This window comes from Drosophila bipectinata, chromosome 2R (genome assembly GCF_030179905.1).
Source record: "Drosophila bipectinata strain 14024-0381.07 chromosome 2R, DbipHiC1v2, whole genome shotgun sequence".
Classification (NCBI taxonomy): Eukaryota; Metazoa; Arthropoda; class Insecta; order Diptera; family Drosophilidae; genus Drosophila; species Drosophila bipectinata.
In genome coordinates this window covers 20894568-20910627 of record NC_091737.1, presented here as the reverse complement: position 1 = coordinate 20910627, position 16060 = coordinate 20894568, and the positions used below count along the sequence as shown (strand labels likewise).

Here is a 16060-nt window from a genome sequence, read left to right as displayed (position 1 = left end):
AGAGTGTGTGCGTGATTTTATGCTCTGAAATGTCAAAAAACTCGTTTTTTACCCAGACCGTTCACTCTTGAAAGATAAAAGGGAAGGAAATATCATCGTGATCGGTTGATTCGATCAACTGAGACTTCGGTACCCTTTGATTCCTATATTTATCTGCTGATTAATGTACATCTCGCTTGGTAATGGAGTTTTTGGCCCTCATTTTTTTACCAAAAAACAACTCTCTTATCTCTTTTGTTTTTTATTCCGTGTCTGCTTTGGTATTTACATGTGTGTGTGTGTGCTCGAGTTGTTGCCCAAAGGTCACAGCCGAAGGTCGTTGATATTTTAAGATCAAAACGTGTTGTATAGGCAAAAAGTTGGCACTTGTGCACTCGCATAATTTTTGGAACCGGTTTGACTGGCAAAAGGGTGGAAAATTGGCAAGGGCACCTTGGAAACGGCACAAATATGCAACCGACACAGACACATCTATGTTAGGTTCTTAAACATTCTGTTTGTGTCGCATACCATTTTTACTGTCAACGCGCCACTTTTCAAATCCTCCTGCAAATTTCATCAACAAAAGGGGGAAAGGTGGTGCAACCGGCACAGCGAGGTGGGGTGGCTGGCAGCCAAAGTTCGCGAAAAGAGTAAAAGAGGTGTGAGTTGGGGACGGGCAAGGGGCTGAGAGACCGTACCGGCAGTTGTAGTCTTGACGCACATCACACACACACGACGACGAGCACGATCCGCTCACATTCTCGCTCCCAACCGCTCTGTGTTGGTGTCTGCGTGAGGGGCCTTTTATCACAACTGAAGAGAAATCGCCCCACCACCAGCACGAGGCTCTCTCCCACTTTTTTACCCCAACGCTCGCCAACAGCTGTCATTTCTACACTGCCAACAAATGAATTTTAATATGGCAAAAATATATAATATAATTTATTTATAATATTTCATGGTTTTAGTTATATTATATCCTTCACATCCAAATATTTTTTATTAAATATTGGCAACCATTGCTGCTTTAGTCAAACAATACTTTAAAAACCTTTCAAAAAACCTAAACATACCCCTATCCTTTGGCAGTGTACACCTCTCTGATAAATTAACACAATCCTCTCGCTGTATTATCCCACTTTTGGATATGTAGTGCTACGTGAGAGCAAAAAATCGGAAAGGCGCTCACCAGCAGAAACAGAAACTATTTAATAACCGTAAGTTGCACGCTCGTGAATAGTCTCGTGGGACTGCTCGCTGCTCCAAGCCCCAAGCCCAAGCCCCAAGTAGTGGCGAAAACCTGAACAGAACAGAACGTCGCTGATCGAACTCGAGTGATAAATGCAAACAACGCATATCGAAGTGATAACCAAGTGAAAAACAAACGGAAAACTTAAAACTACAAATTATTAGTTAAAATAAATTCTAAAAAGTAACCAGCTCGCAGCCTTGCAAGAGCCTTCTACAAGCACTTGATTGCACCTCCAGGAAGCGAAATCCCCAGCAGCAAGCACCATGGCGAAAAACAGGTGAGTCTGTTGGAATACTCGTAGTTTCGCCAATTGCGGTATCATTGCATAATTCTGCAGAATGCAAATTTTGCACTTCGTTTGCCAAGTGAGGACATCTGTTGTCTAAATGTCTGCTTTCACTTTCCTGCCCGCCGCGGCAGAGTTGGCTGAAATGTCTGGCCGAGAAGCTGAGCGAAAATACGTTCATACATACGACTATATAGCGCTACGTGTGTGTAGTTTATAGTTTTATTTTAAACCACTGCTATTTTGCCTTTCTGTGCCAATGCCAAAATGTTTTTCGGTTTATTTTTGTTATTTTATCTCTTCACACGCACGCTTGCCAGTCAGCCGGCGAGCCAAAATCTCATTGTAATTGCTCATTACTTTAATCAGGCCCGTTTTATTTCCCATATTTGCTGGCAACAGGAAATATTCACTCCCTTTTAATATTCTAATTAAATTTGAAAATTAATAAGTGAGTAAAATTTGAGCAATACAATAAAATACGGTGATAATTGCCCGGTTTTAAGGGTGTGCATTCAATAATTTCTTTTCAAAAACATTTTCCACATAAAATTCTGTAAAGAGTCATGTTTTTCAAAGAATTAATTATATTGAGGCCTATAACCACGAATTTGTAATGATTTCTTGAGAAATATTATAAGGAAATCTTTCAGAATTTTCAAAAAAGTCATATTAATTTTGCTTTAAAAAGATTAAAAAAATAATAGTGCAAATAATACTTTCTTAACAAAAAAACATAATAGTTAAAAAAATTAAAAGTATTCTCAGAGTATTTACACAAATGTTAACTTTTGAGGACTTTCCGTGACAAAATATGTAAAATATCAATGCACATTACAAATGCAATTACAAGCTAAATACATCAACAAGTAGCCGAGCACGTGTTTCGACTTTAGTCACATACGACCTTCGCCTTACCTTTGCCAAGCTTTGGAATGCCAGTGGCCCGTGTCATAGTTTGGGAGGGGTTGACATGGTAAAGGGGTGAACCGGTGTGAGAGTGCATTAGTTTCCCAGTCCAAGGACAGCGTTATCGAAACAAGAACTTTAACAGTTTTATTGTTATAAGTCCTCAAGGAACTCTTATCAATATAGTATAACGAGCCCCTATTTCAGATTATAGTTAAAATCATATAATGAGTTTGTTCTAAAAACATACTCTTAGGCTACCATAAAAAGTGTTGCCCACTTTTAGGCATTGCCAGTTAAATGATCGTAACGAACCAACTGTCGAATACTTGATATATACACTGTAGAAATATTTGTTGATATTATTTAGGTTTCTACACAAAACTAAAACAATACCGTATTGTCTCAATACTGTTTTGATTTTTAAGCATGAGGTTGTTAAATATGAGTAATATCTATAGGCCTATCTCTACAATTTGAGTTAATACCTGGAGATAAAAAATGATCTCTACTGACCTAATTTATTACCAACTCAATAGTTCGTCATAAATAATAGTTGATTGTTTTTTGCAAAAAAATTGCTCTACTTTTATTACCTATAAGTAAAGCGAATGTGTCTAGAAATCTTATTATCTTTATTTACCGTGATGGTATGACACGAACGACGTTCGGCTTTTATGGGCTTTTCGTTTTCCGTTTGTATCACGTTGATTTTGAAACGTAACCTGTCTGTGTTATACGTTGCGTATACGTAATAAAATTATGAACAATTCTAAAATCGAAAATCTGAGAGTTAATACATGGAAACATCATTAATAGCTGAGAGAGTGCAGCGGGGAATGCTTTGCTAGCACAGATAGCGCAGCAATTAATACATTATCAGGCACTTTACTTATCAGTTGAGCCCCTAACAGACAGCGCTATAATAACCATGCTACTTGTAGCTTCTACTCGGATTTGTGAATATTTGGAGCACACATATCATGATGCAGCAGCTTACACGACTTCCACGCTTCTATACCCTCTCGAAAACCTTATTTAAAACCGTGATTAGAGGATATTCCAATCAAAGGTGAGCGACAATGTCTTTTGAAAAGGAAGTCTTTAGTATATCAATCAATATTAGTTTTTACTTGTTATAAGGCATTATCAAAAGATTACTGCTTTCAAGTACTATTTTAAATTATTGTATTCAAAGATTACCAATTTAATTTACTTTATCAGGCCCACAATTGTCCTATCTTTGGAGTAATTAAGTAATGTGCTAAATCATAAATGATTTGTTAAAGTTATGGCTAACGATAAAGCGTTTACATAGCCTGAGCCAATATTTAGCTGGTTTAAGTTTGATTCTATCTTATCGACTCGATTGCAAGATGCTGTCAAATAAATATTTTAACTAAATTATACGACTTTGGCGCCTTTTCTAGTTATAAAAGTTATGAAAAAAGGTTCGTTTGAATAATTGCCTGCCATTAAAGCTTGAAAAATATGTCAGTCGTACAGCATTTAAAAGGGGCAGTGTTTTGAAAACTTTTTCCTCTAAAATGGCTCTAATTGCCATCAGTCTTTTCAATCAGTACACAGCTGAAGTTTAAGCTTTTACTTCACAAGGGAAACACTTGGTAAATCCGATCTGTTCTGCTCCCAAAGTTAATCTTACTTAAATTAGAATCCCAAGCGTTTGGTTCGTGGCAGTCCGGCATCTGACTTCAAGCGCTGAGCATCGGCGAGGTGCTGTCGAGCACCGTTTTTGATTAGAACTGAAAGTATATATAATCCCGGCATATATAGTAATCAGGTGCCTGGCAAAGATAGTGAGCCGGTTATAAAAACTCGAGTTCAGCTGGGCAAATTGCCAATAATAAAAGTGTGTGAAATGCGAAAACAAAGTTAAAATTAATTGGAAAACAATACAAAAAAAAAAAACTAAATAATAAAGAAAAAGCAATGTAATATAGTGAATTTAAATTTGTTGTGTTTAAGCTTGGCATGGAACTCCCAGACAGACACCTGGAAAACAAAAACCGCAAGCTGAATATACAGAAGCAATTAAATTATAATTTTCAATACAAATTGTTGTGGTTGCTGCTGACATTTTCCCTGATATTTTTCTGATATTTTTCCCTGGGCTTATTACGTTTTGTGTTCTGAGTTCGTTTTATTTTTATTCACTGTCAAGCGGTGTCAGTGATCTGTGTGTGATCCCCGTGTACTTAACATTTTATATAGAGACAGGTGGACTGGCGTCTCAAAATGAGAGTATATCTATTTAGTAGTCTAATGGCGTCTCGAGTCTCGTGCTGACACGTACATATTTATATACATATTATTAGTTATTTAACATTTATTGCAAAAAAATAATGTCACAAAAAAATTGATTAGTTAGAAATGCAGATCCAGCCGGCTAAACCTGTTCAATTTTTTATTATTAAAATTTAAAATTGATGTTTTTTCTTTGTCAAAATTAATTTGCTAAGTGCTTGACGCATTCTACCAGCGAAGAATATTATCAGTTGCCCTGAACTTGTATAGTGAGCCATTTGATATTGATTCTTCAACTTCAAGAGGTTGCCAGGGCCACTTTTTAAAATTGGAGGCCTTTTCCTCTCCAGCAGTGGATTACTTCAGGACCCAAATTCAATAAACAATCCTCTTGATAAAGTCCCAGCAAAATCAGTGATTACGACTTCGTAATTTACGATCTTAAACTCAATGTCTTGGTTGCGATAACCGTAGGATCGGATAACATTCCACGTCCACTCCAAGCCCCGATAGTACATCAGTGGGTCGAGTAGCTCATGCACCTTCATAATTCCAATTGGGGCTATTAAATAATTATGGTTCTTAATCTAGCAGTCTTCCGACCTGTGGCACAGTTTCAAGGTTTTTCTTAAAATGCTGCAAACCTTTTTTCGCAATACAATGACCTTTAGAAGGCCTTTGCATTTGCGTTTGAACCGTTAAGCAAAACAAATCATACAAGATCTAAAAACAAGTTAATTCAACCTGATGCAGGCTTCTTAATTACATTTCCAGTTTTTGTATTTGTTTCTTCGTTTTCCTTTCATGTTTTCGAAAACGCCGTATCGAATGTACCCCACGATGTGAAGCTCAAATATCTGTTTGAGATTTTTATCCAACCATTAAACGGCTCGTGCTAAACTAAAGCTAGTCTGTCTATTTAAAACGACGCTTAAACGACCCTCTTAAATGGTCTACGTAGAATTCTACTTATTTTGTCCTTGGATGATTTTGGCAAGTTTTGTTTTTCGAATAGAGTTCAGAGATCCATTCTATAGTTGATTTCGGCATTGTACTCGAACAAAGACGTCACATTGGGGAAACCTGTGGCACTTAGCGCTTCCACCGATGACGACAATTGGGCCTCATAATCAAAATCTCTATAAACGCCTCATAATGTCGCTGGCAAACATAATAAACTGGATGAATGGTGGGAGTGTGAGGGCTCATTTACAAAAACCATTTATTTTTTTCACGTAGTAAAGAATCCCCATTTAGTATTAGTTGTTCGATAATTCGGGTATTATCTCGCAGGGAGGTCTCTCGTTGCATTTTTATGACTTAAATAGAACTGAAGCCGGAATTATTGAAAATCGTGCTATGCGGAATCGGAAGTCCCCGCCCAGGGGGAACTAAAAACAAAGCAATACCTTAAACACAAAGTTTTGAACAGTTTTGAAACGCTTATCACGTATTTAGTCAACTCAGCTGCTATGCGGCTATTTGTCATCCGAATAATTGTTGAAAAATACCCTGATACTTGTCCAAACATTTGCTATCTTTGGGCTTAAACTGGTCGGAACTTACAACTTTGATAAATGTTTATCCAGTTAGTAAAGTAATATATGACCTCTGATTCATCTGCCCTTATCCGTAATGCAGCAAATCCGTAAATGCGACAAATCTAAGATTATTGGCTTTTAAATGCTAATGGAATCATAAAAGCCAACAGTTAGTGACGCGAAATCATTGATTTAGTTGGAGGTGCTGTCGTCACAGGGTAGAAAAACAATACTTGGCTCGGGTCTATGGTTTCTATTTCTCACTCCCGTAAGGTTCAAATTAAATTGCACAATTGTTCTGTTTGTTTGCCTACCCTTTGTTTCCCGGGCTCTATACACGATGTGAGTGGTGTTATATCATTGGCTAACAGAAAAAAGATCATTATGCGAGTAATTCATCACAGGTTTAATGAAGCCGAAGGAAGATAACATCAATCGTTATGCCTCTATGGTTGCTTTAACACACTTTCAAATTAATCTGGATAATTCTGATAATATAATATAAGCTTCAGAAGCCAAAATATCTATTTCAGTACGTTTAATTCAATTAAACTTTGACCATGCGAATCTTTCATACGTATGCTCTTTTGCGTTTTATCTTATCTTGGTCTTGTGTGAATCTATATATATATCCATATGTTAATCTTGAAAAAGCAATCCTTATTCAGCAAATCAGTTCAATTAAGACTCGTTAGTTCGTACTACATTCATGCGAAACCTCGCAATTCCGTTTTATTATTTGGAACTTACGTGTCACTGCTCGGAGGTGTTCGGTAACCCCTTCTTCATAATATTATGCTGTGAACTGCCATGCAAATCAGTTTTTATCTAACCGCAATTGCAAAGTACCACATCTGGATTTCCTAAAACAGGTTAATAAGATACAGGGAAAAATTGAGAACGATTTTCTTAGGTAAGCCGCTCTTAATTAGCATTTAAAACTAGGCCTAAAATCCCCAAAACTGCCTTATCAAGTCTGCCTTGGCATTACAAAGGAACCTCAGAAGGTTAGGAGACTGAAGAGCCGAGAGAATTGGTAGAATGCTTCTAGTAATGCATCGGATGATGCGGGTACCAGGTGGAAAGGCTACTTTTTTAATTGATATAATTATGGATATATAATTAGACACCGATATAATCCAAGGTCTAGCCGAAGAATAATGAATATTCATACGCCAGTTATCCGTATGGTAATGTATAGGTGTGCCAAAAACCCAATCGCCTGCCCTTTGCCACTGGAAAAGTCTATCCAATTACCATAGCACCACCTCACTGAAGTATAGGTGGTTGAAACAGATACGGCTAGACCGATTCCAGTTAGCCAGCCATAAGTAGCAGATGCATGACCAAGTTCACGAGACTCGCGGCAAGTGAACCTGATAGATACGATTGCACTGCTGGCTTATGCTTGTATCTGTTTCGGGCCACTTTGACGGTTTTTTAAAAATAGACCGAACGCGCCCCCAAAGCACGACCGCTAGAATCACCCCAGTGCCCCCTGCCCGGCCACCTACACCACCACCACCGCCACCTTCTCCACTGCCAGTGACTTGGCTCCAGTTCCAACCTTGCCCCCACGATCGTTTGCCAGCCGATTGCTCGTCGGCGTTTTCGTCGTCTGGTCGTCGTCGTTGTCGTTGTCGTAAATTAATGTAGTTTTTTATAAAAATGGAATCGAACGAAACAGTTAGAAGTATTCTTGCGCTGACTGGCGCTGGTTGTGCTTGTGTTCAGATTAAGTCGGGGGATCACAGGCATATCCTGCACGCTCAGGGATATAATCAGTCGGCGATTAGCAACATAAATTTGTACTTACAAGTGATTTTTTAATTGCCAACAGCAGAAAAGTGAACAAAGTTCCTATAAAATATGACCAAGTTAGTGGCTAGCCAGTTGCTCCTTTTGAGCTGGTGCTGCCTGGCGGCTTTGTGCCAGGGCAAGTCTATAATCGAGGACAATAGTATCATCCAGAACTCCATTGACGACGAGTTCGAGGGAGACAACTTTCCCAGTTGGTAAGTGATCGAATCATAAAGATCTAATTCGTGAAATACATAGAACCGAACCGTCTAAAGACTAAAGACTTCCGGACTCTGATCTTTAAGCCATGGGTCGTGTATGCAAAGTATTACATGAGTTTTCAGCTTGAGTGCTTTCCTTTCCTCGATCCCATAAACCGTAAACGTGACGTGTTGGATACTCGTGCATTACCTTTATCTCAATCCGATCAAGAGATTCCATTCGACGTCGATTTAGACAGGTGTTCACTTAACCGGCACCATCTGGATACTATTAATTTGTTAATTATTTGCACTAATTAATGACGTCACTTAATTTATGGGAATAGAAGGCTTTTATGCTTCTAAATGGTAGCCACGTTACGTAAAATAAATCCGGGAATAGTTCCTATATCTGGCTGACTAAACAATTTAAGATTTATTTCCATATATTTCCTTTACTTGACTTCCATACACATACATATTATATGCACTATCAGCGTTTTAAAATGCATTCAAGGCACGATTCTGATTAATATTTCGTTTGCCAAGGTCAACAAACCACATTACAATTATTTTTAATGATTTATATTAAGAAAGTTATTAATAAAAATATATACTTTCATTTTTCAAGTGATGTTTTCTGCCGTGGCAACCTGTTACACACCATCCAAATGGCGCAACTTTTCGAAGACTCCAAGACTTTTGTGGACATGAAGCTCAAAAATAGTCCGGATAAGACCCTCGCGGATTTTGAAAAGATGATGGAGAACAAAAATCAAACTCCCTCCCGGGACGATTTAGTAAAGTTTGTCGACGTAAGTAAATAATATACTTAAACCTTTTGGGCAACAGACTTTCAAATACGGTCGTTTTGCCAGGACTACTTCAGCCCCAAGGGAACCGAACTGGAAGAGTATATGCCAGCGGACTGGGTAAAGAGCCCCAGCTTTCTTGATGTCATTCACGACCCTGACCTGAAGCAGTGGGGAAAGGATCTGAACAGTATCTGGAAGGAGCTAGGCCGTAAAATGAAAGACGACGTGTCGAAAAACCCACAATATTATTCAATTATCCCTGTGCCAAACCCGGTAATTATTCCTGGAGGTCGTTTCATTGAGTTCTACTACTGGGACTCCTACTGGATCATCCGAGGACTGCTCTACAGCGACATGAAGGACACCGCTCGCGGTATGATCGAGAACTTTTTGTCGATTGTGACACGTGTCGGATACATTCCGAACGGAGGACGCGTCTACTACTACGGACGATCCCAGCCACCGCTTCTAACTGCCATGGTGAAGTCGTACGTGGACTTCACCAACGACATCGCTTTCGGCATCAAAGCTCTAGATGCGTTGGAGCACGAATTCGAATACTTCATGAACAACCACTCGGTGGAGGTTAAGGGACACAGTCTGATGAACTACCGGGATGCCTCGACAGGTCCGCGTCCAGAGTCCTACCGCGAGGATATTTTATCCGCGGCATCATTTGCAACCGAAGAAGAAAAGGAGGACCACTACAGGGAGCTCAAGGCTGCTGCCGAGTCCGGAATGGATTTCAGTTCCCGCTGGTTCATCAACGCCAACGGCACCAATGTTGGAAATCTCACTGACCTCAAGACCCGGTCCATTGTGCCGGTCGACCTCAATGCATTACTGTTCATGAATGCCAAGATAATAGCCGAACTGCACTCCAAGAACAATAACGCCGAAAAGGTTACCGAATACGAGAAAAAGGCCCAAAAAATTCTGCAAGTAAGTTTCTAAGTAACAAAACTTATCAACTTAAGTTTAGGTTTAAGTTTAAGTATGACTATAATGACTGGTTTTATCCCAACATTTAAAACATATTTTAAGTTGAATTCCAAATCGGTTTAGTCATGAACACTGGATAGAGTTATCATTCTGCGGTTTTGGTTTGGTTTCATATATTTTTAAACATTATTTGTCATCTAAAAATATGCTTAAACATACTCTCCCAATTACAGGGTATCCAAGAAGTTCTGTGGAACGAAGAGGCTGGCGTCTGGCTGGACTACGACATGATTAACAAGAAGTCTCGCGACTACTTCGTACCCACCAACCTGGTACCGCTCTATGCGAATGCCTTTAACATTACAGATTCGGAGAAGATCTCGGCCAAGGTCCTGAACTATATAAAGAAAAACAAGCTGGACACATTCCCGGGCGGAGTGCCCAATACTTTATATAACACTGGTGAACAATGGGACTTGCCCAACGTTTGGGCTCCGATGCAGTATTTTTTGGTCGAGGGTATTAACAACCTGAACACACCAGAGGCGAAGGCGCTGTCTAAGGAGTGGGCCATCCGCTGGGTGAAGTCCAACTTCAAGGCTTACAAAGACGGCCGCCACATGTACGAGAAGGTATGTAGTGCCTCTAGCCTAGTCCTGGCGGTCCTTTGATATCCTTTTTCGTTTGCAGTACAATGCCGAGGAGTTCGGCGGCCATGGCGGTGGCGGCGAGTACGGAGTGCAGACCGGATTTGGCTGGTCCAATGGCGTTATCATCGAGTGGCTGGCCAAGCACGGCCGTGAGATGTCGGTAACCGGCGCTGCTCCAGCAGGTGAAAAGAAGAAATGTGTGCCGTGTGAATGTGATTGAATGTGCAGTGCGAGTTGCCGGCCAGCGGCAATCCATCACTCACCATCGACACCTCATCACAGGCTCCAAGCCAAAGATCTTTGACATCAATTGATTTATAGAAATAGAATTTTTACAATCCATCCCGAAGCGCTCATTACCAGCTCATCCGTAGGTTAAGCAAAGCTCTCTTTTTCCACAAAACTATCCTTTTCTTTGCCGCTGTGTAACCGTCTCTATACCGCGCCAATTCAACCAATTACAATCGAGTACCCAGAACCATGAACCAAAGCACCACAGTCACAGCATTGCCAGGAGCCCGAAGCAAGGATACGACGTCTACCATCTACACAGCATCCTGTACTGTCTGTACCCATGAATTCGCCTTCCTGTGTGCACATCTATGTGACTCGTACAAATTAAATAAAATTCACATTTCAAATGACCAAAATAAACATCCAAAAGATGTGTCCCACACAACGCTCGCTCAAGTTCCAGAATCACGTGTAAGTGGCCAACTGGGTCATCAGTTTTGATTAATTTGTGTTTGTGAATGTCGTGGCATGTATTATGTGTAACCCAGCACCGGTTCCAGACCCATATCCAGGACACACCAGGGGCAGGCCAAGCCAAACACAATCACCCTAAACCGCTCCATGGTGTCAAGTCAATGTAGCAGAATCCCCAATGGCTGCTTTATATCTAACCTAACCTTTCACTCCTCACTTCCCTAACACGCATGTACAGTATACCTGGCTTGATGGAAACTATAGAATGTAAATATAGATAATCCCAATCAGTTTCTGGTGCCTAGAACTTAATTCTTGTAAGACTTTTTCTGATCATTATATGTCTTTCCGTCCAATGCAGCTACTCCACTGACCAGCATCGTGGGCATTGCAACAGCGGTCATCCTGGCTCTTGTAGTGACTCCTATTTTGTGGTGAGGTAAGGGTATTAGCAACATCTATACATTTTCCCGATCATTAATCAGTTCTCTTCTTTTGCAGATACTCTGTGTCAAGCGCCCAATCATTGCTTCCCAACGAGAATGTGATTCATCCATGTGCGTGCCTGTGTTTATAGTGTTTGTGGTTTTTCAGTCCTTTCGTTGAATGCGGAGGTTGCAGTATTAGATTTTCGTTATGCGTTAGTTGAAGTGAGAGTTTGTAAATACAGAATTTAATTGGGCATGCCCGATAACGTTATTACTTTTATACATATATGTAGTAAATACCTAACCTATCCTAGATCCTCGCAACCAAATGAAGACACAAATACAATTGTTAACAATAATTTACAAAATATTTTTGAATAAACAAGCCCCAAAATACATACATACTTGTACCATGACCATGAACTATACAAATGATCTAACAATTAACCCCTCCATTGCAGGCGAAATTGGTTCAAATAAGCCGACCAACATATACAATTTTGTTCGTAATTTGTATATTTGCTTTGAGTTTAATTTAATAATGAAACTTACCTACGAAAAAAAGCTAACATAGTTAACTCACATAGAGCAGAAAAAAGGTACATTAAACTTGGAAAATAAACATTGGCGCAATGGAGCGTGGATATGACTCGATCTTGTGTGACAAATAATAAGGTTTGACCTCAAAAGTAATGGCGGAGCATTGAACAAAATCGAAAGGAGGAGTATCATCTAATCCGTAGTCGTAGTTTACATAATAGAAAATACCTATGCCCTGGAGCCGGCCGCTTAGCTGGACTCCTGCTGACCCTGCTGTTGTTGCGGAGGCTGCCCTTGACTGAAGTAGGGAGCGGTGTTGGGCGTGAGCAGCGTGTGACAGATATCACAGACACGAGCCACTCGTTTCCGTGGCCCCGATGGCACCGTTTTCGTAAGACACTTATCGCAGTAAATGTGGCCGCAGTGCCGGCAATGAATCTTGCGCACCATGACCGTGAAATATGCATTGCACGTCGGGCAGTTGTTCACGTCATCATCATCCTGCCAGCGCACCTCTGTGTCGGCGTGCCGCAGCTCCTCCAATGACATCTTTAACGATACAAATTGTAAACATTAAGATAATAATAAATATTTTTATACACTAATTACTTGAAGAGTTTGAGATAGTTTAACAAAGTCCTTTTGCACGGTCTCCATGGTGGACAATTCCTCCTGCAGGGTTTTAATCTTCGTCTTGTATTCTAAGTTGGTTTTTGCGTACTTTTCCTAAGGGGTATATAAAAATCATTTATTTCGACTGATATTACCAGAAAGCGTCACTTACATTGGCCTCTTGCAGCTCAATAATTTCTACTCGACACTCGGACAACTGCTTATTGAGCTCAGCTTCTTTGCGCTCCAATTGAGTCTTGGTCGTCTCGTGAGCCTGCACCGTAACCAAGTGCTCCGTCACTCTGTCCCTGAAAATTGGATTGAAAACATTATCTTGATTTTAAATCTAAATATGCGAGTAAACACGTACTGAAGCGACTTGATATCCAGTTGCATTTTCCGTTTATAGACTCGGCGTTCGTTGTTGCTCTCCTCGAGCTGGGCCCGCAGTATTTGAATCTCATCCAGCGTACTCACGCGCTTCTGTCGTTCGTACTCACTGCTGACTCGGGCTTGGATAAGCTCGCTTTGTTGGCGCAGCATTAACTCCTGCAGCTCATCAACTGTGTTTGGTAGGTTGATGTACTGGTTCTCGATTTCCAGAGATGTGGCTAGGTAATGGCCAGACAGAAAGTCGTTGTCCGCCTGCAACGTTTCCAGTTGCTTGTTGACGCGTTCCCTGTCATCAGTGACTCTTTGTATCTGTTTCATTACCTCGTCCTTGGTCTCCAGAAACTTTTGTTGCATGTCCAGCAGTCGCTGTTCATTGGTTTTGGCCTGCTCGCGCAGACTTTGTACTTCACTTTTGTGGGCCTCGCGCTTTTCTTGCCACTGGTCTTCCAGATCTTTCCGCAGTGCCGCCTCCTTGGCCAGGGTCTCACGAGATTCGACCAACTGCTTCTGCAGGAGATCCACTTGCTTCTGCTGTTTTTTAATGGCTGCATTCAACTCTTCAGCCTTCTTCTCTGCCAAGGGACAGCTTTCGCAGGTCGACTCGGTCGCATCCATTGATGTGGATTTATGCGCGGCTCCAGAATCAGTCTGTGGCTCTTCCACCTTCGCTGACTTGGCCTGAAGCTGCTCATCCTGCTCGCGTAGTTTGACTTTTAGAGCCTTCATCTCTTCCTGCAGCTGTTCTACTATGGAATGTAGCATCTCTGCGTCTTCTGGAGCCTGAAATACAAGTTATTTTAATTCGATTCATTTCAATTGTTTGAGATAAGACTATGACTATTGGACTAATAAAATTTTCAAGATTAATTTTCAGCTGAAGAGCTACCAAGTTTTGTAATCAATGTGATTATCTTTCCAGATAGAATTCTTGATAGGAAAAGTTTGTTTATAAGAAATGAATACTTAAATAAGAAATAAAATTAGTCAGGTTCCAGCACTCTTACATATTGCTTTCCGTTCCCCTTGCTTGATGCTCTGTTGTCCTCTTCTTGCTGAAAACTACTATTCAGAGAATCACTTCCTAGTTTTCGTACGGATCCCAGCGTTTTCTTAACCTGATTCAGCATTTGTGGAGCTATGCCGCCGGATGACTCAGACGGCTGGTGCTGGACCAATGATTGTGCCTGCTGGTATCTGCTTAGCTCTAATCTTAGGCGTTCCTGCTCGCCCTTATAGTGCGCCGACTCCTCAATAGTGTCCTGCACCAGCTGCTGCAGTGAGGAAATCTCTTCCTGAGCCTTTAGGTCGGCCACCATTAGATGCGTCTTCAGCTCGTCCAGCTCCACCTGAAGTTGTCGACGCTCCGTCTGGACCTGGCTGCACTCCGCCTCTTTCTGCATGAACAGCTCCCGCATCTTCGCACGCTGAGTGTTAAACTCATTCTGCATTTTGCGAATCTCTCCCTGGAGAAGGGTCAATCTGGTCGCGTCATCGCCGCCTGCGGAGGAAACGTGATTAGTATCGAAGTCGCCTGTTGCTCGGGGTCTTACTGTTGCTGGCATCCGCGGTGCCTCTGGTCTCCGTTTGCACCTCGTTCTCCTCCATGTTACGGTGTTATTTTTCTTAATTTATATGTACATATGTAGTAGAAGTAATCAAAGTGGTTGTGTGTTGGTAAACGCTGGGATTCTAAGATACGGCGTAAGACAACACTTAAGAATAGTATGACCAGATGTTCAAGCTATTTAAAAATGCAACTGCCGGAATTGCGTGATAAATTTAAACAAGTTCATGTAAGCTTTAGTTAAATTATTAAAAATTAAACCTTATAATAATTTAACTTTTATGTTTTCAATAAAGGTCAAGGGAATACCATTCTAAATATTAAAATCCCAGTATTTTAACGACATACGCCATAGCCATTTGCTTGTGTGTGAGAATTTACCGTTTGTTTTCTTTGAAAGGACGCGCAACCTTTTCTTGAATTCGTTGCTGGGAAAACATTGAAATTAAAGTTTTGTAAGTAGTTATTTATATTGATTAATGTTTAATGAGTAAATTAGAAAGTCTTGCTTCAGTGACTATGTGTAGGCAATGATGACTCGCAATATGTTGAAAAGAAAAAGGTCGCCTTCGCCACTTCAAGTGGAGCACTCCATCTTAAAAGAACGAAAAAGGAAAGAAAGTGAAGTAAAGTCAAAGAGAAACAAAGCCCACAAGGATTCGGAAAATGTTATTGGAGATTCAACTTCAGGTGAGATTAAGATGGCGATCAAATCTCCAAAAAGTAACTGTACTCTTCTATATATTTTCTATGCATAGGTCTGAACGACACTCCCCCGTCGCCCCCAGAAAGCTACACAGAGACGCCGCCGTCAGTTGAGACACCAAGTCAACGAGGTGGGTCTCCGTCCATCTTTGAAGACCAGGGAACATTTAAACCCAATCGTTTCAACTACCTAAACTCAAATAATTTATCAAACAAATTCAAAGATTTTCACCCGAAAAAGTTCATGGAATCACCAATAACTCCCCCACTTCGTGAATTCACTGTAAAGATTAAAAAAAAAGGAAAACTGCAAAATACCCAGAAGATTCCTGAGTTTTTAGAAAAAGAAAACCATTATATAACTGATTCTCCAATGAGAAAGAGATTAGGAAGCCAATCCCCCCCTTACTTTTTCGAAAAAAGCAACTCCGATGAGTTTCTGACAAGAGAAGAATCGCCCCAAAGAAG

At 40.5% G+C, this 16060-nt stretch overlaps 2 protein-coding genes across 4 annotated transcripts; one reads left to right on the top strand and one right to left on the bottom strand.

Moving 5' to 3' along the window:
* Positions 1 to 1017: 1017 nt before the first annotated feature.
* Positions 1018 to 12176, top strand: Treh (Trehalase). Of its 3 annotated transcripts, none has more exons than XM_017237040.3 (7): positions 1018 to 1511; positions 8867 to 9050; positions 9114 to 9992; positions 10226 to 10624; positions 10683 to 10824; positions 11712 to 11789; positions 11852 to 12176. In XM_017237040.3, exons 1-6 carry the CDS (start codon positions 1498 to 1500, stop codon positions 11786 to 11788), a joined length of 1695 nt encoding a protein of 564 aa, XP_017092529.1. In that variant the 5' UTR covers positions 1018 to 1497; the 3' UTR covers position 11789; positions 11852 to 12176. The 3 variants fall into 3 exon arrangements, 2 of the variants coding, with proteins under 2 accessions (XP_017092529.1, XP_017092527.1); XM_017237038.3 differs by lacking the exon at positions 1018 to 1511 and adding an exon at positions 8077 to 8250; XR_001773154.3 differs by lacking the exon at positions 1018 to 1511 and adding an exon at positions 8082 to 8250 and having other exon boundaries at positions 10683 to 11347.
* Positions 12177 to 12276: 100 nt separating this feature from the next.
* On the bottom strand, positions 12277 to 15017 carry Rbpn-5 (Rab GTPase-binding effector protein rabaptin-5). The gene is made up of 6 exons (XM_070279214.1): positions 14874 to 15017; positions 14328 to 14821; positions 13301 to 14103; positions 13103 to 13238; positions 12928 to 13044; positions 12277 to 12867 (listed from the first exon to the last, which is right to left on the bottom strand). Exons 1-6 carry the CDS (start codon positions 14926 to 14928, stop codon positions 12568 to 12570), a joined length of 1905 nt encoding a protein of 634 aa, XP_070135315.1. The 5' UTR covers positions 14929 to 15017; the 3' UTR covers positions 12277 to 12567.
* Between the last annotated feature and the right edge of the window lie 1043 nt (positions 15018 to 16060).